The following is a 24,110-nucleotide window of genomic DNA, read 5'->3' as shown; positions in this document are numbered from 1 at the left end:
TTCTTTGACAACAGTTTTGCAATAACTTTTGGAGAATCCCTTACTATACAGTTATTGCGGTAGTTTTAGGGGAGCACAATCTTTCTTTTTCCTCTGTGACTCAGATGGGTTACACCACCACAACACACTGACAAGTGATCCAGTCCACAGGACCATCACTAAGTGAAACAGTGAGGAAGTACCTACGTGAGCGACCGACCTAAACACAGCTGCATGGAGTGGAAATTCTTCAGTGAAACATACAGACCACCATAAAAGCCGGATTTATGTTCCACCCCTTCCTTTCAAGAGTAGCTGTCACTTACTGAACCGTGGGATTTATTTCCATACCACCTGCATTTTTTAAATGAAGCCATGGGAGCTCTATGATGCTTCTCTCTGACAGAGTACACGGTCTTCAGCAAATAAAATCCAACCCCTTCCAAAGCCATTAGACCCTGACCTTAAATCCTAGGGGGCACTAAGGAAGATCAGACTGGAAAAGCATTTTCAGACAAATGTTTCATGATTGCTACGATCTGTCTTATAAAATCCTACCTTTAGTCAAAAATCACAAGGTGAGGACACAGCAGAGCTATCTAAAGGCTGAGACCAGAGACTGCATACACTCCAGGCTCCCTGATCCAAGTTTGACAAAAATGGTAATTGAAAAGAGTTTCATTTTTAGCTGAGTTTTATCTGGAAGTTGACTACCAATATGCGCTGCTCAAGTTTCCTCTGGAAAAAGAAAAAAAGTCTCATTAATAGACAGTATTGCATAAGTTTCCCAGAAGGCCAAAGCAATTTTTCCAACAAGAACACTGCACCAACACAATCATCCATTTTGCTAGAAACAGGTAGTCAGGTTCTATTTAAGTGCTCATAGCTGATTTAAATACTTGAAAAATTTAAAACAAAACCCTATAGCTTTCCTGGCAACATCCTCAAAATGAGTTTTTCTACTGAGATAGCCAAATGAGCTAGGCAGGTCCTCCCCACCCCAGCGCACACAATTGTGGCTCCAAGTTATTTTGTTACCCTCTCTCACCCCAGGAATTCTCCTTTCTGCATCACTCACTCACAGATCATCTGCACAGGATTCAGCACCGCTGCTGTTCCATTCAGTTCAGAACTGCAGAGAGCCATGGTATCTTTACTCCTGTATTTCACATTTCGCTTCCATTGCTTTTCACACATCTTAGTAAGAAAGTCAAGAGGCTGTTAGCCCCCAAGTTGACTGTAACAGTCCAGTGTCATTTGCGTGTAATTTGTTTTTCCACTCTGCTCCACAGTGGAGAATGCTTTTGACAAGCTGTAATTGAACTGTGTCAGATGTCATTGATAAAGGATAAGATCTGGCAAATATTGAAGCTTCCTTTATAAGATTATCTTATTGTACTGTATATATACTAAAAAAAAAAGCCCAAACATCTAAACAGGGAAAATATTTTCTGTGTGTTTGAAAAGGGAATGGCAGAGAAGCATGATAGTTGAGTTCCAGTTATCTCTACTGTCTCTGAAATACTTTGGCACTGATATTTGCTACATAAGATACATTTGCAAGACAGCGCTTGTTTAATGACTTAACTGCCTGCCTTGAAGATAATGCAGATTTCTCTGGCTACTCCAACACACAACAGAAGTGGCCACTTTCGTGCCCTCAGCTTGCTCACGTGCCTGTTCCTGGGGCTGCCGCTTCCATTGAGATGCAGAGGCCAACTTATTTGCCACTTCATTTCCAACAGTGTTGCTTATGAAACAGGAGGTGGGATGTAGTACACCTCAGAGAAAGGGATGTAAAAATGGAAAAGTATTGCAGTTTTGTCCTGAAGGTGAACAGAGGAAACACTAAAGGCATTGGAAGCATCCAAAAAGTATCTGAACAGACACACAGGGTTTCCAAGAAGTACCCTTGCTTGGAAGGAGCTTCCTCATGTGCACAAACCATCCCCCTTGCCTCCATAGGAGTGCCTCTCATCCTTTTTGTTTTTCCCTTCTTTTCCCCCTCTCCCACCCCATGTGCTCACCAAATCCATGTCAGCAGCCAGAACTAACTGGAACATAAATTCTCCACAGTACTCCAGATCAGCACTCATCTGCTATGAAGCAAAATAAGTATCACTTCTCAGTGAGCCTCTTTTCTTCCCAACTTTTTGCTGCCTTTTTAGGCTAGTTGAAAAGAAACTCCTGCATCACCCTTTGCTGTTCTTCTGAACTCAGTGCAGCTTTTATATAAATCAGGAGGCCTTGCTGCATAATTTACATCTAATGCAATGCAGTTCACAGGGACTCGCCCATATGGTGAGACTGAGCGAAGTTCAGTCTTCAAGGATTCCTTTATTCTTTGTGTGATTACCTAGCCCACATTTTCCTCAACTATTCAGTTTAATCACATATTTTAATTCCATTCCTGAATGTGTTACATTCTAGACTTTCCATTTCAATTTCCACAGGGCAAATAAAACTGATGGAAAGCGTTTTGACAAGGGTATTGTTATTTCATCCAGTCACCTGAGATGACTCCAAATTCAGATATTACATTTAATGTTTCTGGGGCAGATGCTGTTAGGTTTTTTCAAAGGAACACAGTCTCATCATCTGCATACATTAGTGACTTCTCTGCCTCAAGTTGCATGTGCTTTATATCATCATAAGCTTTCAGAGACACTGCTGACAATTTAATACTACTGGGGCACCGCAAACATTTTTCATCACAAAGTACGAGAGAGGATATCTGTGGAAGTTCATGTACCAAAGGAGAAGAGTACTTTATGCATTGATTTTCTTTAGCAGAAGGAACGGCAGTGAGGTACCATTTCAGGGCAAACTGCCCCAACCATTTTCTTCTTGGTCACACGAGCCTAAAAAACCAAAGCGACTGCTTAAGATCAGCATCTGTTTTTAAGCAACAAAGATTTTTTCACAGTTCAGCTGCCATGGTTTTGAACATTGCCATCTCACTGCTCTAGATACTAGGTCCAGGAGGTTCCCAGCAGATGTAATGCTCAGAGTGGGGACAAACATTCAGCCATCCATGGCAGGACTGCTGAGAAGAGTTAAAGCCCATCAGTATAACAAGGTGAGCAAAGAATAAATGCAATAAAAAATTCATTTCAGAGACAAAAGGTAGTTTACTCACAAATGTAACAAGTATTTTTCAGCTTGCCACAACAGAATTACTGGAGAAATTGATGCAGAACTACTGCAATTCCAATGGAACTTCTGACAGAAGACCTCACGTAATCAACATCATTCTCACCTTTGTTAGTGAGGTGCTGAGTCGATAATTATTTGTTTATTTTTCCAGTATTTACAAGCCATTGTCCTTCTGTAGTCAAAAAAATCAAATCTGCATTAGTCTTGTTTTTAATTATGAAAATCATAGTTACATACATGTACACACAAATACATATATACAAAATATGAAATATACATATGCACACAGTCGCGCAAACTTGAAACACGTGCCATCCGCCTAACAGAAAAACCTCCACTCTTTCCAACAGTATTCCCTCAAATTTTACCATAAGCTTCAACCAGCAAAAGGACTTAATCTCTTCGCTAGGAGTGGCACAGAAGGACTCCATTCCACTTTCACACAGGCATACAACCAAGCAGATATACTGTTACATGATTCGCTCACAGGCAAAAGCCAACCTTTTATCAAGGCACTGGAAAACACAGTTTGCATGTGTATATGCACGAACGTGTACATACCTGTCTATATAGCCATATTTCTCCACAGCACTGTATAGCAGAACGGAGGAAACCTAAGAGCAAGATTAATACACGCTTTCTCACTGAATCTGAATCTCCTTCTGTACACACCACAGATGTGACATCACAAACTCATTTCACATTTCTTAACTTGAGACTGAAGAAGTGGCTTAGCCCTATCTGTTTTGCTCATAATGAGTGCAATCGTAACAAAACTCTCTGAATATGGTGCCAGTACTGCAGTTATTAATCATTCTGGTTCCACGTGCTTTATAGCCAGCTCAATATACTGCATTATACCACAAACTGAGTACCAAAGCTAAATGCATCTAAATCCACTGTTTTAAAGAGCTTTCAAAAATAATTTATATTTTTCTAAGCTAAAAAAAAAGCTGGTGTTGATATAGGTGCTGACCTTTGCAGCTGTAAACATAAGAGTTTTCAACCATTAAACAACCTAACTTGTATGAAACCTGTTTTGCCATTGCTAGGAATAGTCAGAGCTTAAGATGACTGACTCTGCATACAAATCAGCTTACAAAAAAACACATTTCTAGATATCTTCAAGAAGAAATGCAGGATTTCCAATACTTCAGAAGCAGGCACCATTCAAACCATTTTTGAAAAATATACTCTATTTAATCAGAATTATTAATTTAAATACAGTGCAAAAAGCACCATAGAGGCCTCTGTTCTGGAATACAAATCCATTTAAGAGCATCACCTTGAAACTAATGCAAGCCTCTGTGGACTTCAAAAAGACTTTGCGGAAGCCCACAAGTCCATATTAGAGAACACATTTTGTATTTTTTGGTAACTAGGTTATGTTTCATCTACATTTTTTTTAGGGAGCTGCATATACAAAACAGCAAAGCTCTAAAATCAGTTGACTTGGAAATGTGTTCATACACACACAGTATAGTAGAAATAAATAGAGTTTATTTAATAATAAAACTAACAAACAGGCATGACATGGACTACATTTTCTCTAATTTAGCTACATACATTGGACCCCATGCTCTCCCTTTCTCTGGCAGAACCAGAAGTTCATGCCGTTGTGTATCACTGTGAAAAGTGAATTCCTGGGAAATGGCTTTGGCAATCTCACTTATATCTACAGGCATAACATCAGCGCAGGAGTCTAGAATGAGATTTATTACATCGCTGTTCTCCGCTTTTGAGAGAGTGCACGTAGAGTAGACCAGTGATCCACCAGGACGCAGTGCTTTGATAGCAGACCTGCAAATAATGAAACAAATGTTCAACATATGAAGTGACGTATTAAGGGAGAGGATAGGGGAGGCAAAAAGGAGGAAAGGTGCAAGAGTTTTAAGTCCAGATTTACAAATAGGTACACATAAATAGGAAAAGTAACACCATTAAACGTTAATAGAAAAATTGACAGTTCAGGAAAACACCTGCTTCATATTTTTGCTTACTCATTCATTATTGTATCCTCAGTTAACTAAGAAAGTGTTCATTTTTTTTTTTAATATGAGAATGACAAGTAGATAACAGCATTCATTCAGTTTTGCAGAATATACTTGGGATCATTTATATGCACAGCACAACTGTGAAAATGCTGCAACTGTGCATACAAAATGGGTGAATACCACATCAAAAGTGCTAGTTAGATACTTAGCTGGCTGCTGGAGTGAACAAACAGCAAAATGTACTGTTGCAGTAATAGCCTGGACTAATTGGTCTGCTGTAATTTGTGCCATTTCATATATATTCAGCATATATCAGGACTGGAGATTTCATTGAGACACTACTTTTCAATCTGATTTCCTAAGGAAATATGATTTATTGTATTACATGGTCTACATGAGTCTATGTGTTTATGTACCCTTCATTTATTACCCTGTTGACAAATATTGGCTAAATACAGGCAATATTTCAGGTTTATAGAAAGCTTCATGATAAGTGATTGATAGATTTTTTTTGTTTGTCCCCCCCCCCGCAGTTCCCCACTGAAACTGAGATTAAACAAACTGTTTACTTTTCATTTAAGCAGATCCCCAAGGTGAGAGAGAGAGAGAGAGAGAGAGAGAGAGAGAGAGAGAGAGAGAGAGAGAGAGAGAGAGAATATAACCTGTGAGAGTAAGGAAACGAGATACGCAATTCATATTCACTTATAGCAAGTTTAAAAAAGAAAATAAACCTTGCACCTCAGAAGACTACTCAAGTCTTAGATTGGTAGGTATTATAGAGATGACTGCACTGACCAAAAAGAGTCAAAACAAAACAAACAACATAAAGACACTGAGTGAAAAAGTCCCAATCCTCAAATCAGGTGAGCTGCCCCAAAAGCAGTGAGCCTGATTCCAAGCTCAGATGAATAAACACGATGGCACTGAAACAGCAGTTCCTCCAGAGGCAAGCTGAGGATTTGCTAAGCATAACAGCAGAATGACAACAGTTGAGAAAAAAAGAGTGGGGGAGGGAGACAGCTCAAGTCCCTTTTTAAAAAAAACAAAACAAAAAAAACAACCCACAGGATTGGGCCTTTTCAGTAAAAGAATCAATAATAAATGCCTTGTCACAAGCAGGATCAAAGCAACTCTGAAAGTCCTGTCCAAAATAATAGGGAAACGCCAGGACAAATGACTGAAATAATACAACACTCTTCACCTTCCCAGCTGAAAACACCTCTGGATTATGCTCAGTCTCTTTCTCTATAGAGCATAAGCCCATCTTGCTCATTTCTATTAGTCTCAGAGTAAGGTGAATCAACATGCCAAATACAAAATTTACTGTTAACTACACTACTTCAGTTATACTTAGCATAAGAGAACAGATCTCTCTCAACAGATGATGCTAAAAAAAATTAAAAGTCAGTGTTTAATGCCTTTGTTGTATCAGTTCAATAAAAAGATGGAGAGTGAACAGATGGCTAGCACATTTAGCATAAGTGAGAGAACAGTTCAAGATCAGCCTGTTACAGGTAAAGAACAGGTTACAGAGTACTTATGAAGTCTGAATACTTTCAATTTAACTGAGCCTAGTGGACTCATTCTAGGATACTTCCAAAATTAGCTAAAGCTTGCAAAAGAGCAAGCTTATCTCAGACTTCTGAGTAGCTTTTGAGAATCTGTGAAAGTGTTTAGGAAAATTCTAATATACAGCCTGATACAGGTGGCATTTACCACTTCACCTTGAGACAGTAAATATAGTTGTCATACTAACATGTTTCACATGATTACAGAATGATTTATGTTGGAATGGAACTCTGGAGGTCATCTTGTCCAACCCAGACCTTATTTCCCAAAATTCTGCAACTGATGGGTTGACAGTTGGATGATGAGTTCATGGTTGGATTACACGATCGTAGTGGTCTTTTCCAACCTTAATGACTCTATGATTCTAATTACCAGCATTCACTGCAATTACTCAGTTCTGGACAGTCGTCTCTTCTCCCCTTCCTGCATCCCAATACAGATACACCTTATAGCAGGGTACAAGAAGTATTGGACCAGAGAGTCTCAGCTGTCACTCCAAGTAACTTTTTTGTTTGCAGCTCTTCTGCTATGGTGACAGCTGTCCATTTTAAAACGTAGAGTTAGTGCTGCTTCTGTCTGGCTTGTCTGACCAACCAAAACACACCCAGATGTATGGAAGACAGCTACTGTAAAGCAGAGCAGGAAGCCACAGTAAGCATATCACAAAATATTTGCAAGAAATTCAGAAAGTAATATTCCATTCTGTTTCATGACAAACAAGAACAGTTTTTAAATGTCTCGTGTTGACTGCCTGTTTATTTAGATTTCAAATGCTAGAGTGAAAGCAATCTTCATGAAATTGTCTTCCTATGGCATAATTTTAGCACCATTCTCTAGTTTAGAAATTTTGCAATAAAGCATCTCTTCAGAAGTTTGGGCTAACACTCAATGCCATTGCACTGTGTCTGGGGACAAAATAGCCCAGCACCCAGTTAAAGTGTTACTTGTTTATAGTTACTAGTGAGGAATTTCAGGGCATATTGAAGATTCTGCACTTATAAACACATGAACAAAACAACAAAGATAATTAAGTGCCACAGTCAGTATCATGAAGCAAGACAACACATCCGTTTCTTAGACAAATGCAAGCATTGATAAAACAGCTGTGAACGTAGCTCACGAGTAAGCAGTTCCTCATTCAGACACCAAGTGGATTACATATATCTGAATTTAGCAAGTAAAAAAGCTATGCATGAAACATAAGCAACACTTAACAGAATTGAAGAGGTCACTGAAATGTGGGGGTTATCCCATAGGCATAATTGTCTCTTCTATAGCAAGAAAGGAGAAAAAACGTTGAAAGTTCAATTACTCCTTCTAAAAGTACTTAGCTTTATTGATGTGCTACAGCAGTACCTGAAGACATCACTAAGGACGGAGTACCTAAGTACTGTACTCAAAGTACAGTGAGGCCATTCCTAAAGAGTCTTCAGTGTTTCAGCATAAACAAATACAAAACCACTAAAAGAAGAGGAAAGTACAGTCTTCTTATTCTGAAGATGAAAAACAAACCAGGAACAGCGCACAATTCTTATACTGTCTCCTTAGACTCATACCAGTTCTGGAAAATCATAAAAGCATTTTTCCCGCATCTAATAGTTGCTCGTTTTCTAGCTTTTTAACAGAACTTACAGAGAAGAGATCTAAATGGTGTCTTAAAGTGTGGCTCATCCTCATAGTATTATAAGAAACCAAATGATTTTCTCATTTTTGCATTTTCTCCTTCCTTTTACACCTTCTCCATATACCCAGGAATGCTGAGCCATAAAAGAACAGCCAGTCTAAACGTGAAAATGCTTTTGCACAACAATCAAGATGTACTTTCAGTACACCAGATAACATTATTCAGAATTGATAACCACAACTGCTTTCCTATAATGCATATACTACATAAGAATTTAAACAAGTGAGAAAATATTTTTACTGTTAAAAATTGGAAAAGGTAAGAGGTAAACAGAGTAAAAAGCATAGACCCTGCTAAGTGCTTTTCTTTTTCCTATAAAATAACAAACATTCAAGGCAATACTTTCAAAGGCGCTGTGCTCCAACAGCCAAGACCCTGGTGCAGAATTCAGAGGAAGGAGCAACACAATTTCCAGAAGAAAATCCAGAAAATCTTACAACAAAAACCAAGACTCCTTGGCAATTTTCACTGCCCCATGACCCCAAAAAGTCAGGCTGCTCAATGCAAAGTTATCTTTGCTCTGAGCCTATGTCATGAATTAAAATACCTAAGAGAGATTACTTTACACTGCAAGGTTAAATCATTGTATCTATCCATCTTGACAAGCTCAGCAACAGCTGTTTCTGTGGCAGTGTTCAATGTCAACCAACCGCCATCCTTGATTAAGCTGTGCCTGTCTTTTGAAAAACCTTCAAAGAGCTGCAAAATTCAAAGTGAAGAAGAGCTGGGCTCAAAGTCACAGGGGGATACTGTGGTGGGTTAAGCTGACTCAGAGAATCAGATCCCCTCATCATCAGCATGACAGAGAATTAATTCTTAAGAAAGCATGCACAAATGCATTTAAGAAACTAATCTACTAACAATGAAGGGAAACAAGCACATAGAAGGGGTACATCAGAGCTGGAACATAACTTACTGACATCCAGCAAAACCCACCATCACTGCTGTGACTACACAGTCCAAGGACACACAATTCCTCTTATGCGAGGCATTATCCTTCTAATTCTTACTTGAAGCTTGACTCAAAATGAAGCAACCCAGTGCTTGTTATAAAGTACTTTGTCACTTCCAAAAATGAGCTCCAAATCTAGAATGGTTAAAAGGACGTGAGGGCAGAAGACACTGATGTTTTCTCACCTTTCTTTTATTATAATGTGTTTAAACAAAATATAGTAGGTAATTAATCCACAGTGATTTTTCTCTTCGTGGTACAGATGTTCTTCTTCATATTTATTAAAGAAGTAGTGAAACTTTTAGTTGAAATATGAATCTAGTTAGATTTCAAGTTAAATGTATATCTTATACTTAATTTCTTATCATACTGCATTTTACATGTAACATGCACTAACACCGCACAGTTTCAAGCTTCTCATGAGAATGCATATTAAAAGGACAGGAAACTTTTCCTGGAGCATCATACGTTCACTTTACCATACAACCAATTTTGTTTTACTACACTGCCAATAGCTGATGTGTGTAACTCAGCTAGTGTTGCATTCTACCACACTGCACCATTGCGGAAGTGTGAGGTTATTGTTTTAGTTCTGTAATATAGTCAACGCACAGGAAAAAAAAAGAATAAAATTGGTAAAAGACAAGACAATCAATTAACACGCTCCATTCATCATGTAACGTCTGAATACAAAACCTCCAGGTTTAGATCTTCCAGGATGTAATATAGAACAGTATGCAAAAACAAGTACATTACAGAACTGCAATTACTACTACATGTTTGTTAAGAAAAGACCTACATGCTAAACTAAAGGAAAAACAAGTCAGTATTTTCTGAAGTAGCAAATGCAACTTCAGGAGATACCAGCACTGAACAGTTATACAAACTCACTATCAAAATAGTCAAATCATCTGTGGCTTGTAATTACAATAGCTGGAAAACTGCAGGATAAACTGAGATTAACTGGCACATTGTTCTGTAGAAAGTTGCTTGATGCTTCTCTGCATTTGCTTTAAGTTACTGACATTATCACTTTACAGTCACTGAATTGGCACTTATATTTCCAGTACATAAGTCTAAGACACGATCGTAATCCAAACATAGGTTGTACCCCTTCTCATTCCATGTGAGTTTTTACAAAGAGAAAGCTTTGCTCCACTTCGTATTTTTTGCAAGATGTTTCTCTGGGAACAGATTCAATAGCACATATTGTACCTCTGACTCTGAGGTGCAAAAGGCGCATTAGTCTCTTTTAATCCCTCATATCTTGAATACTGGATAAGATTTTCATTTATTTTTAAGAAGATACTATTTTAAAGTGTTTTTGTTTAGTTTACTTTTCAAGAATTACTTTAAAGTCTAGAAGCAGAGAGGATGCTACTAGAGGAAACAGCAGTATGATTATTTAATATCTCTGGGAATAAAGACAGCTCTAGAGCCATACAGCAACTCTAAAACCACTTCTTCATGCAACTAAAATATAGTTAGCCAGAACCCTAAATTAAGATTTTTCACACCAGAAGAAAATTAAATACAATAAGCTGACATTTTAGTTGTTCTAAAAGTCTTGGCATCCCCAATACTCTTAAAAATAGGCTGACAATAAATGTGTATTTCAAATTACAGATAGCACCTGTACGTTCAGCCCACTCCTGCTATGCTTGGGTGTATGTTGCATGCCATTAGAAGGGTCAGCATTAATTACATTACTCATTTAACCTTTTTCAGTATTCAAAGTAAAAAAGATGAGATACGTTTTAGAGTATTTTAAATATAACAACACTTCAACAGTGCCACCTTTTGGCAACTGAAGTGTATCTCTGCTCGATGTACAACAACACGATCAGAATAAAACCTGCTAATGCATTTAAACTATTCAAGAAGTAGAGTATCTGAAGCTAAATTTGTTTTTATCCTCCGTTCTATTCTGTTAACAAAAGATATCATGCATTTCCTTCTTTCTCTTACAGGAGTCCAGGTGCATCATGCTAATATGGACTGCACGTATCATCCTGCTTTGCTTTTCCCCAGATAAAGTCAAAAATGATAAGGAAATCCCTCTTGTGATAACACGCCCAGTTTTTAATAATTTGTGAAGAGCAGTGACAGAGGTGTACAGGGGACAGACAAGTTCAAATATCACCACTGAGTATGGTAAGAAAGAAGCTCTTTTTGCAGAATTAGATTGAAGTATAAAGTATAAACAGCCTCCAAAAAAGGAAACCAAACACACCTGCTCCGATTTAGTCAATTTATTCTTCTGAACATTCTGATCAATAATGTTTCTACAGCAAATAATTTCAGATTCTTCTGATAAGAATACTAGACCTTCAGTTTAACATTATTGAGCTTTCTCCCGTGACGCACACTGAGTCCTAGAACAATCACCCTGTTAACACAGGGCTATGAGATACACTTTGCTATACTAAAATTGCAGTACCCTCACAAGGGCAACAGATCATGTTACTTCTATACAGGTATTTAAGAGCCATAAATGTCAACACAATGCCCATCAACTTCTCTTCCACTCTCGAAGGTTGCAGCTGCCTCATACACATACATGCTGTGCCTCCACAGCCAGTATTGCTGACAGTAAGTCTAGGTGCAGTTGGACAGCCTGCAGCAGCCAGAGGTAGCTCACTTTAAATCAAAACTTCAGCCCTTCTGTCATTTGAATCATAGCACAATTAAGGTTTGCAGAGGTCCATTCCTCTTCTCAACTTCAAATTTTCGTTTGAGAAAAGATAAACATATGCAGCCCAACTAGAACCTTTTCAACTAGAGAAAGCAGACCAGAAGACTTTTGAAGCCCATTACAGAATTTGCCACACAGCTTTTGAAGCAGCATTTTTCATTACAGCTTATGAATCACACACATATATTAAAAAAACAAAGACACAATTAAAGCAAAATGTGTCTTAATTGACATTTGCGATCCCAAGTATCTAGCCACTGATAGATGATTTTTTTTCATTTGTTTATTGATTTCAGACACTTTTTTGCAACCCACCACAATGGAGTTGTTATGTAAATTATGCACAAGAGCACCACAAAAGGCTTTAGGAACTAGGCAGCGCATAAATTCAAAAATTTTTTAATCACTCTGAAGGAAGATGAGATTGGACCACAACAGTGGCCACTGAAGTCTTTGTGAGAAAACTGAAACCAATCAAATCTAAAAAAACCAGCTGGAGCCTATCCTAAAATGTTACTAACTGATGAAAGACTGACTTTAGTACAAATAAAGAGGCAGCATATCTCTCACACGAAGTTGCTCAGGCACTTACTAATCTTCAAATTCAGTTTCCAAAGGTTATTTCAGTGTTTTAGTTAACAGCTGTTTATATAAAATAGTCCCTGGAATACCAGAATCTGACTCCTCCCACTTTCCCTAGGCTCAGACATTGTGCTCCCTCTTGCTGATCCACCTCTACCTTGCTGTCTCGAGGCAGTCTCAACAGAAAAGAGTAAGAATGACTTGTACTTCTAGCAATGTAACCAACAGTCTTTTGAGGAATAGCACAGAACAAATACTGGCATATGCATAATTAGAACAAAATATAAAAGCTCACTGTCCAGCCAACAGCTATCTAACCATTTTCAACCAAAGGGGCAAGGAGGCACAGAAAGGGAACGTCATTTTATTCAGCAAGATGCCCTGAAGAGCACACCTGATATAAAGCCTTGGGCCACCACACTATGTAAATTATTCAACTTTTCAAAGATGGAAAGTGGTTAAAGAAAGAACCATCTACAGAATCTGTCAGAACAACGGTTACAATTCTAATAGATTCTCAGTGGAGGTGAGCAGATGATTACATAAAACAAGAGGGAGTATACAAGGAGGAAGAGGAAAAACTCCAGAGAATGAGTCAAAGAACTGTGCAGATCAGCAATCCTGTGCATGACTTACCCCTTGCCTTCCTACACGCTTTTTTTCCCCCCTTCTCCACAGAACACGGCATTCATTTCCTCCCTCAATTCACCACTCTGCCTCTGATACCTCAGTTTAGAATTCCCTCAGATCATGTAAAAATGCTATATTAACTTAACCCACAGAGCTCTGATGTAGGAGTCCAGCAGTCTCTCAACCAAGGCTGCCATATTTCTGAAGGGACTCTCCTGTATTTCTGCTTCCCAGATGACATTCAGCCTTGCCATTCTTTTTAAGTTCTGGCATTAGGTAAACTCTGGGAACCTCTATGACTGTATTTTTTTTTTTTTTTTTCTCCAAAAAAAGGCTCAGGTCACTATCTCTCCCTGCTTTTGCCAAGAACAATCGAGGCTGATATCTTTCTCATCAGCAGGAAGTCATAAAACTAAATCACATTGTAATTAGGTAGTTGGCCAGTCCAGGCAAGCACATTCCTTTTTGTATTATCATTACATGTCATAAAGGCTCTTGTTTTAAAAAAAAGAAAGAGTACAGTGGTAACCATACCCTAGTACCTCAATCATATGATTGCATACTGCCTACTTAGGAAAAAAAAATACGCCTTCACTTTACAACAAAATAAGCAATTTGCAGCACACATACACCAAAAAAAAAGTGTAAGAGAGACACTAATTCTTTGGTCAAGCACATGTGGAAAACTCTGCATTTCAGTGAAAATACAGACACCCAAAATGCCAAGAGAATACTGGGGTTGTTGTATTTTTTCAATAATTAACAATATTTACTACACTTTATTTTTTTTGTAAAAATAAAATCTATGATGAAATTCTTTAAGTGCATTTATTCTACGAATCCATGTCACTAATTTTAATTACAGAGAGAAAACAGCAGCATGTAACTTAAACTGTTTGTGTCCTAAACTTTCACCAAAAGTCTAATATTTACTTAATTTTCAGTAGTCTGGGCTTCAGAAAATAATGCTGGTCTGTTGGCATGCAGGTTAGCCTTTAAGGACTTGGGCTGCCAATTTTACCTGATGACTTAAGGGAAAATGTCAGTCTCATTTTACAGGCCACACAAGCAGGCCATGCACCTTGACTCTGAAGTTCAAGATGGAAGAGAAGACATTGAACATTCTGCTAAGAAGTACAAGGAGTGTTTAGGGACTGTCCTCATAGATAGTTATCAAGTAGTCAGAGGAAAAAAGTTCCTTGCTTAGTTGCAATGAGTTGCTGACATGCTGTAATAAACCGTGGTGATGCTGGTACATGCTCATTGTCCTGACTGAAGCATTTCATTGATGCTAGGGACAATAAAGTCTTTTTCTGGTTCCTTAACCTAGATTCAGTGCTTCATTTTGAAGTCTGAAAAACAAGAATCCGTACAACTCAAAAGATCAACTAGTAAAACAAGTATTTTTTATTACTTTGCCACCAGAAATCAAAAGGGCTGAATAGTCACAGTTCTTCAAACCTCTCATACACTCAGAATTCTCTCAAACCAAAAGGCTTTGTGCATGCTCAAAACACACACACTCAAAACTAATAATAAAGTCCCTTGTAGTTAAAGACTTCTGGAGAAAAAGAGTTGAAAAAAAGACAGCTACATCTTTTTAAGTCAGTTAGAGCTCCTCTGGACCAGAACTGTATTAAACACCAATTACAGCTGCTTAACTCCTGCAAGATGTTGTGTATAGAATTATAGTAGTCTGAATGCCTTCGCTTCATTTTCTGAAGTGCGTCCTGTTTGCATTTATTTTCAGCTGATATTGCAGCTTTCAGCCGCAATAACTGGTCCAGGAATAATTACAACATCTGTAACAATTTCACCATCAAGTTATTATGCACTCGACCTTAACCCCTAGTTTAATTTTCATCTGAGAACTGATAATATTGGTAAAATTTATTTGTGGGAACCACCGCCTTTCACGCTAGCATTCACTATCAGGAAATGAACATTCCTTACTTTGCAATATGTTTTCTGCATGAACACTCCAAATAATAACAAGATTTACAGCATGTTCTTGGATCACAGCACTCCGCAGGGATGCTTTGGTTTTGATATTAACAATCATTACAGTCTCAATTTCCTTCAAATCAGTGATGCCCTTGCCGCTTATAAAATTTGCTGTTCAACATCCATGCCATTCATTTACATTTCAAATTTTGTTCACACTAGTAGAGGAAGAACATTCCATCAGTTTCAACATGCTATTAAGATCTTTATTCTCTGAAGCCTTCAAGTACTTTGCAAAATGTATTACAAAAATATTTTTTCTTCCTCACCGAGGTCCCCAGTTTCCCCGCCTAAAGCTTATCTGCTCTAAATAAAACCCCAAAACAAGATGACAAAAATCAGAACAGGATTACAGGTGATGCGTTACCATAATTAAAAAGAAAGTGGAAATCACAAATTATGTGCTGAATGTCACTTGATAGAAACAAAGATGGAACTCCCCTGTAGTGAAGACCACCACATATGATATTCCGTTCAGAACTTGTCACCCTGCCCGCAAGGACTACTTTCTGTCCCCGGTCACCTCGTCGCATTTACACATCAGTATGATGAGCGGCAAAATGGCGTTTATTGTTAAAAGCTACAAAACTATATAGTATATCTTATCTTTTACTGGACTGTTCCAGAAGCTCACGCAGGCCCCTGGCCAATCATATTGAATATCCCGCTCTGGCCACTCTCTTCCGAAAGGCCATACACGGAGTTGTTGTACACCTTGTTATGAAAACAAAGAAGGACAGCCTCTCCTTCTTACGACACGGGTTCAAGTAAAGTAGGTGAACCAATAGCAAGCATATGAGGAAGGACCTTCAGCGTTACAGCCCGAGTACTCAGTATCATGCCTACTACACTCCCCTTTGCATTCTGGAAGTCTCATTTGTAGGTAATCTCTTTTGCTGCCTTCCTTACACGACAAAATCATTGCTAAACTGAAGTCACACCTGGCTTTTACATTTTAACTTCAAATCACACAATTTCTTTCACTACTTTCAACACAATTGATGTAATCTAGCTTTATATTTATTTTTGTTTTACAGATAGAGCATTCTGAGGTGAGAAATACCCATGCACATAAAGCACAAGGCAACTTGAATAGTTAAGCCAGAGCTAGCACTGCACGAGCAGACTCAAGCAAGATGATTTAGCATAGGTTCAGCTTTCCTAGATATTACTGGAAGATTTCTATTACCAGAAAGTATCAGAGACAGAATTCAAACTGAATTTTTGATTTATAATTATGCACCCAGGCTACAAAACAAAGGCTCAAGTAGTTAATATTCTACAATCTTAGTTTTGCAAAAATTCTAATGCACTTGCATGAATCATTTAGCCTTTCCAGGTCTTATTTTATTATTTCCTTTTTTCCCTTTCACATATAATCTGAGATGCCATTAATATTGGAAATCCATTCTAAAATAATCAGGAGCAGTAAAAATCCAGCAGACACATACAACACTTACCAAGTATATTATGATAAAGCATGCAATCTCTACATCATGGAACTAACCCTTTAATTATTGTGCTCCAAAATCTTTCAGAAGACAATAATAATATCCACTGCACATAACAACATTGTTCAATCTACAGAACCACTCAGATATACTTGAATGATAAAACGTAAGTTGAAGTAAAAGGATTTTAATTTCATATCAAAACTATTCTGGTCCTTACAAAGCTTATTCTTCTCATTGCTACTGTGAAGAATACTTTCAATAGGCAAAATTCTTTTCTTGATTTAGGAATAATTCAATTAAACCCTATTTGGGCTGACAGAAGCATACTTGTGTTGGTTTTTTTTTTTTTTCCTTAAAAAAAAAGTTCCTGTTGTCATGAGTCTTCCACTTCAGCATTACAATCTGGAGTGATTTATGCAAATTCTAAAAATTTTGCTGCATGATATATGCTTTCTTTTGGTTAGGAATCACAAATTGGATTTTGTATGTCAAATATTGAAAAGAAAAAACTGGAATAGGTCAGTGTTTTAAATGTGATTGATTTCTTCAAAGAAAATGGCTGACATGATGCATTACTGCAATAAGATGCTCATATTTCTGCTATAAATCAAAGGCTTCTGATAGTTTTGCACAAGTTCTGGTTCAAAAAAACCAATCTGGAAATGCTGCAAAGGGAACTTTCCATAATAACAACTTTTTTTTTTTTTTTGTAATATGTTATACTTCTCCTCAAGTTGCTTTGAGGGATAGAATTCTAGCATGGTTGTTTCTTAGTTAAAAACACTCAAGTCTAGAAGGCATTATTGAGAAGTCACAGTACAATTTTTCCTCAGAGGAGAAAAAGGAGTTTCAAAGGTTTCACAAATGCTAGCTAGCCCATGTCTGGCATTATTAAAAATACATGTCAACTTAGATTTAAATTACTGTGGGAAGTTCATGAAAAACAGACAGCCTCTCCCAGCTTTGTGTCCCCATAAACCAGCATTCTTTTCCATTTTTTTTTACCCAATTAGTTGTGATGAGTAGTATTTTTGTGCTAAGAGCAATCAAAGGGGTGTATATATATACACACACACACACGACTACTCTCACAGACAGTTTAAGACAAAGAAACAAACCAGAAATTCTACACAAATTTTTGCTTCAGATAAGGAATATTTATGAAATCATTTTAGCTGAATTCACCAAAGATAGATTGCTACGGTACCAGACTGCTCTGAATCATCTGAAAATAGACATAGATGTGAATAAGTTGGTTAAACAGGACCACAGAGGAACACCACAGCAGAGGACCTAAGCCTCACCACTTATGTTACACCATGCATATTTCCATATTCACATTATTTTTTTTCATCTAAGCAACAATTGCAACAACATACTTGCGACATGTTTTTTCTCTCTCATGTGGTTTCCATCCAAGTTTGGATATTAAACATGACAAATGTTGCCCTCATATAATTTTCATTAATTAGAAATGCTTCTACAATGGCTTTTCTTCACACTTCTCACCTTAGCAGCTGGAACTGTAGAACAGATAACTCTCTCCTTTGTAGTAACCGAAGCATAGCTTGCTGAATATCAGAAGAGAATAACCAACTTCTATCATTTGAACATGGAGCATCAACCAGTATCTATGCAAAGAAGAGCAAATAAGACAATTCACAATACAGATACTCACTTTATGAAGAATGTCTATCAAAGCCCACTCAACTTACTTTTGTAAGCACTCAGAACACCATATTTTACTTTCCACTTCTAATTACTACTTTGAGATATGGTATTCTTATAGAAACACCAGGGAGGAAGAGAAAACAAAGCATAAGAAGTAGCTGCTCAAAACTACCCTCTGCCTGGATGGGTCTTTCACTTATCCCCTCATTCTAAATACTCATCATATCATGCACCTTGTAATACAATGGAAATCACAACAACAGCAGAGCAGCAAGATCCCAGGCTGCAGCGAGTGAGGATCTGCTCAAACGCAACAGTAGTGGATGCAGAAACAAAGGAAAGAATCTGCTCACCTTTGGAATGCTTCAGGTAGGCAGGGATCTCCAGTAAAATACCCTCAGTTCCACTGCCAGCCCTTAAATGAGGTCTGGGAAGGGCTGGATCCTGGCTCCACCCCTTCCAGTCACTCAGGTGCATTGCTTGCACCTGAGCTCCCCTGGGTTGGCCCTGCCTTCCCACCAGGTGCTCAATCACTGCTTCAAGCCATGACTCAGCATTTCCAGTACACACCTGAAGCCATAAGGTCCTTCAAAATTCATTATAAGACTAACTCGGTAACATCATCTAACACAAGAACAAATGTGCAATAAGGTTCACCAAATGATTTCCAAGGCTCTACAGATATTGCACGACCTTGGATCCTTGTTATATAAAATATTTTTTGTGGGGTTAAGATAAACAAGAAAAAAAAGGGGAGCAGCATATGAAAAGTAGTAGAATCAAGAAATATCATTTGCAAATGAGTAATAATGTTACCTTATCATATAACTCAGGCTTAAGATCTCCAATCTGTCTACCATCTAGATTAGAGACAGTTATTAACTTGAACAGAGGATGTGGGATGAAGGATTCCATTGTCTGTTTCAACCATCTTGATCTCAGCTCATCATACTCGTTACAGTGAAACTGACCTTAAAAAAATTTAAAGAAAAAAAATAAATGCTTTAAAGTCAGTCCTGCCATATTTGTAAAAAAGAAAAAAAGTTACACAATTCTCAGAAATTCTGTTGAAATTCTTCTTTTCGTGACAGCCACTGAGTTTATAAACTACGTGCTTATGTTATCACACTATTACAGCACAGCTTGTTGTTTTTTTTTTATAAACCCTAGAAAATTTCAACATGTTCCTACGGAACGACCTATGAATATTAACTAGAAAACACTAAAATACTTAGGGTAGCAATAGACTTCCATGATAAAACAAACCTTAAACATAAGCCATGTCCAAAAAGCAGTGCTATCTGAAGATTCTTCTGGGCTCCTTCTGCCATGGTGCTTAGATAATGAAGTATATATCTCTTACAAATTAATCACCTTTTAACAAAATGAAACCTCTGCTGACTGCACCCTAGGCTGAGCAGTTAAAATCCTCCTTTAGCTGACATTTAAGCTGTGAACAATGTAATCCTGTTGTTTCACCTGCTTGTAACAGTGTAGCCAGAGTAGTCCGGGCTTCAGAAGAGAAGTCCCTTGTTTTGCTGCGCTGGGTAAGTACATTTTCCTCTTATTCCTCTTTGCTATTTTAATGAAGTTTTTCCATTTCCACCTCTGGACACCCACCTGTGGTTCATCCCAAACTCTATGTCTGCTGTAGATAATGGAATACATCTTAGCATCCATCCACTCAGGTACAGACAGGATCAACTTCCTTGGACCCTACCTTCTCAGCAACAAACTGACACCTCCAGAAGCAGAGGTAAAATAAAAAGCCATTCCCCTTCCACAGCTTTTTGAAAGGGCAACCCACATTTAATTTACCTCATCACAGCACTGGGTTCCTCTAAAAGAGAGAGTGAGAACCAGCTGTAATTTATGGGACAGGTGAATCTAATTAACATTCTCATCTTCAAGAACCTAAGGTGCTGTGAACTTTTTGAGACACTTACTACCCAAACTAATACACAAACTTGGAAACAGCAATCACAGCTTACTTGAACCCCCTGGCCTAGCAGTACTGAGGCACTGCTTGCTGTTGCCTTCTAACATACCAGGGTTATCTCAGAGCTCTCTTCTGCAACATCTAGGCAAATCAAGACTGCAACTTATTAAATACTAGTATAGACCAATTTTTTTTGTCATAAGCTTTCTCCCCCTGCCTAGATCTAGCACATTTAATCTATATTCCATTTTACACTGGTATGTTTATTTACTTAAACTATTTGCACAGCACTGCCCAGTTAGGAAGCAGAGGGAGAAAAAAAGTACAAACATTCTTGGACTGTAAATTACTTAACTTCCTGGGTCAACAAATCTACAAAGGACTTGAAGTAAATTCTTCAGAAGTAATATAAGGAAATTAAAAAAAAAAAAAGGAAAAAAAACTACTCTGCATTTGTCTGTCAGTCCGCAGTAACCTACATTTAAATAACTTCAGCCATTTTCATCGTCTGGTAGGTAAACAGAATTCATAAGAATGTTACCAAACAGCACAGAACCAAATTTTATTAAATCTCCTCCCCTCCCATTTCTAACTCTTGTACAGAACACTGACACAAATCAAATAGCCCAGACACAAATCAGCTTCTTGATACATTACCTGGACAGGCACACTGTAAGATCGCTACTGATTTACCCCCTGGCGCAGCACAGAGATCCAAAACGTCTTCCCCATCCTTCACCTCTAATGCCAGCACTGGTAACACAGAAGCAGCGTTGAGCAGATAATATTCTTTCAGTTTACCAGTTTGGTGTTTTTGTGAAGGAAACCTCCTAGGAGTTCTACTGACGTAACACTTCAGTGATCTCGGAAGATAGGGCAAAGCTCCTCTGAAGGCAGGATGATATCCCTGCGCACACAAGGTGTTCTCCAGGCCAGCGGTGTGGCTGAATTTGTTGAGCAGGATGGCGTGCTGCCAGCATGACGGGCACGTGAGTACATCTCTAGATTGGAAAAAGGAAAATCTACTCATTAACTTGACAAGTCAAATGAACTTCCCACCATGTAAGAAGCCTTTTCTTACGTACAGATAAGAACTGCACTACTGGATGATTCTTCTGTAATCAAAAAGGAATCATTTTGATTAGATACAGTTGTGAAAAACATGGAGAAGAACTTCAATAGGAAGTTAAGCCATCGTTTTCCCTAGCTATTACATTAAAACACTAACTTCTTCTGAAATAAGACGTTCTCAGTTTTTCTAAGTTCTTTAACAAATGACTGTGGAAGTTATAAAACATGAAGAAGACTGTTTTTACTTCTCTAGGGGCAAAGAATAGCTGTAATGCTAGTCATCAGAAATCACAGCAAAAACAATCCCATTGGCTTTGCAACGGTCATTCCAGTCAGTGCTATATACGTGCATTTGTAAAATGAAGTTTTTCAAGTATTCTGTGCTATATTTCCATGTATGTTCTACAATCACTGCATCAGAAAAAAAAAAAAAAAAAAAAAACTTAAACAAGGAGATATTCCTTGAAGATGATCAAAAAGCAGTGTTTAAATATAGGAACACACCTGTTCTTATTTCAATTTGATTTTTCAGACTTTTCTTCAAGGATTTCCCCATTTTCTATTTGAATTCCTATCAGCAATATTCACTGACTAAAAGAGAAACATTAACTGATCCAGCTTAAGAGCTTTTAAGTTGATTCAGTTCAAATAATGTATGTTTATGCTTTTATTTACATACATATATTTCCAAGAGGGCACTTAGAGTAGTCACGTGGTTACACAAGATACTTTTCCACTCAAAGTAACGTGGCACAGCTCACGTGAGCATTCAGATTGAAGATAACTGCTTTTGTTCACATTCCTCATACATAAGCTATGCAGTGAACTCCCCCAGAAGGGCTCTTCTGCAGCTTTTTTTTTTTTTTTAAATGAGGGACTACTAGCCAGCAGGGAAGGCAAGATGTCCTCTTTCAATTCCAGCTCTTCAGCTGCTGTGTGATGAAGGCCCAAATTAAGTGACTCCATTTTCCTGTACACATAAACAGACAGTACTCAACTTCTTCAAACATCTCAACTATGAAGCTGTAGAAAAATACTAACAGCAGCCATGAAGTACAAACAGTTGCTTTTTGGTCTATGTTTCTACAGGTGAGCAAGATGGCAGTATCCTGGCAATACACACACACACACACAGGGGAGCAGAAACTTAATCAACACATCAACAAGCAATGTCAGGGAAAAACTTAAGAATTCCAAGATCTAGCCTTATGTTACATCCTGCTTTTACTACAGTTCTAAACTACAAATAAACTGGAACAGTTGCTACAATTTATGAATGACTCTTTCTGAAGTTAATTTATAAGTGCTTCATAAATGAACAGAACCTTCCTCATTCCCCTACCCCCAGTCTGCCCAAACCAACAGACCTGACGCTGCTCCATGCATCTCCCAGCTCTGTTGAGTACTGCTTCTCAAAGTGATCCAGAACAACTTGACAGATTTGCTTTTGGAGCTTCCCTTTGGTTTTATTTTCCAGCTTCAGAGACAGGAGTTAAAAGGGCAAAAAACCAAAAAGAACTATCAACAACAATTAAAATATTTTTTTCAGATTAAATCACTTAGCATCAGAGATACTCAGATATCAAGGTTGTATCCTACATGTATTAAAATGTAACAAATTGAAGGACCAAGCTAGGTCCTCTCTCCTTCCCCACCTGTTCAGAGGTCAATCAAAGCCCGCCAGAAATATTCCTCCTCCATCCGCACTAGGATAATGTAGTGGGTCCTGCTGCTATGCAATATTGGGAGCAAAAGAAGCAGAGCATGACTACTAAGATTGCAGTCACCCCTGCCAAGACTTACCTACACACTTAGTAAAAGAAATCCATTTGAATCATAGTGCAAATCCCCTGAAGCAGAGCCACAAAGCACTGCGATAATGAAGCTATTCCAGGAATAAGGAAAGAATTAGAATCATAGAATCGTTTGAGTGGTAAGGGACCCTTGAAAGCCATCTACCCGACTCCCCTGCAATGAACAGGGACACCTACAGCTCAATCAGGTTGCTCAGAGCCTCACTTTGAACGTCTCTAGAGATGGGGCATCCACCACCTCTCTGGGCAACCTATTCCAGTGCCTCACCACTCTTACTGTAAAAAACTTCTTCCTTATATCCAATCTAAATCTCCCCTCTTAGTCTGAAACCATTTCCCTCCGCCCTATCACAACAGATCCTGCTGAAGGGTCTGTCCCCCTCTTTCTTATAGCTCCCTAATTAGCTATAATTCAGCTATAATTTTGATTCTCTTCTCAGCCTACGAAAAAATTATGTTTCACTTTACAAGGAAGGGGAAAAGAACTTTTGGTTTTTGAACAATGCCGTGCTGTTCACAAGGAGAACACAGAACTTTGCTGAACTTTTCTGCCGGGGGCCGTGCAACACCCCTCCCCTCCAAGCTGGTACCATCACCCTTCCCCTTCCCTTACAGCCACTCATAGCTCACCCCTGAACGCACAAGCCTTCACACAGCACCCCCCCGCGCCATGCCGTGCAGGAAGGGGCCGGCCGTTCCTCATAGCCCGCTTCCGGCGCCTCACCTGCTCCGGCGCCCTGGCGGCCCCGCGTCGCGGGCACAGAACGGCTCCGGCGGGAAGCGGCGGCAGCAGGCGGGCTGCCGCGGGAGGCAGCCTCATGGCCGGGCTGGGGCGGGGCGAACGTGGGTACTCCTCCCGGCTGGATTCTGCGCTGCTCGCAACCGATCAGCGGGCCCCGTGCTGGAAGCGTGGTGG

General features: G+C 38.6%; 1 protein-coding gene across 1 annotated transcript; it reads right to left on the bottom strand.

The window, feature by feature from the left end:
* On the bottom strand, positions 3,330 to 24,103 carry NSUN3 (NOP2/Sun RNA methyltransferase family member 3). Its single transcript, XM_021401579.1, has 6 exons — positions 23,919 to 24,103; positions 22,748 to 22,857; positions 20,967 to 21,310; positions 19,187 to 19,341; positions 18,209 to 18,330; positions 3,330 to 4,935 (listed from the first exon to the last, which is right to left on the bottom strand). Exons 1-6 carry the CDS (start codon positions 24,012 to 24,014, stop codon positions 4,674 to 4,676), a joined length of 1,089 nt encoding a protein of 362 aa, XP_021257254.1. The 5' UTR covers positions 24,015 to 24,103; the 3' UTR covers positions 3,330 to 4,673.

This window comes from Numida meleagris, chromosome 1 (genome assembly GCF_002078875.1).
Source record: "Numida meleagris isolate 19003 breed g44 Domestic line chromosome 1, NumMel1.0, whole genome shotgun sequence".
Classification (NCBI taxonomy): Eukaryota; Metazoa; Chordata; class Aves; order Galliformes; family Numididae; genus Numida; species Numida meleagris.
The sequence above is the reverse complement of the archived record's forward strand: the minus strand, read 5'-3'. Positions and strand labels throughout refer to the sequence as shown.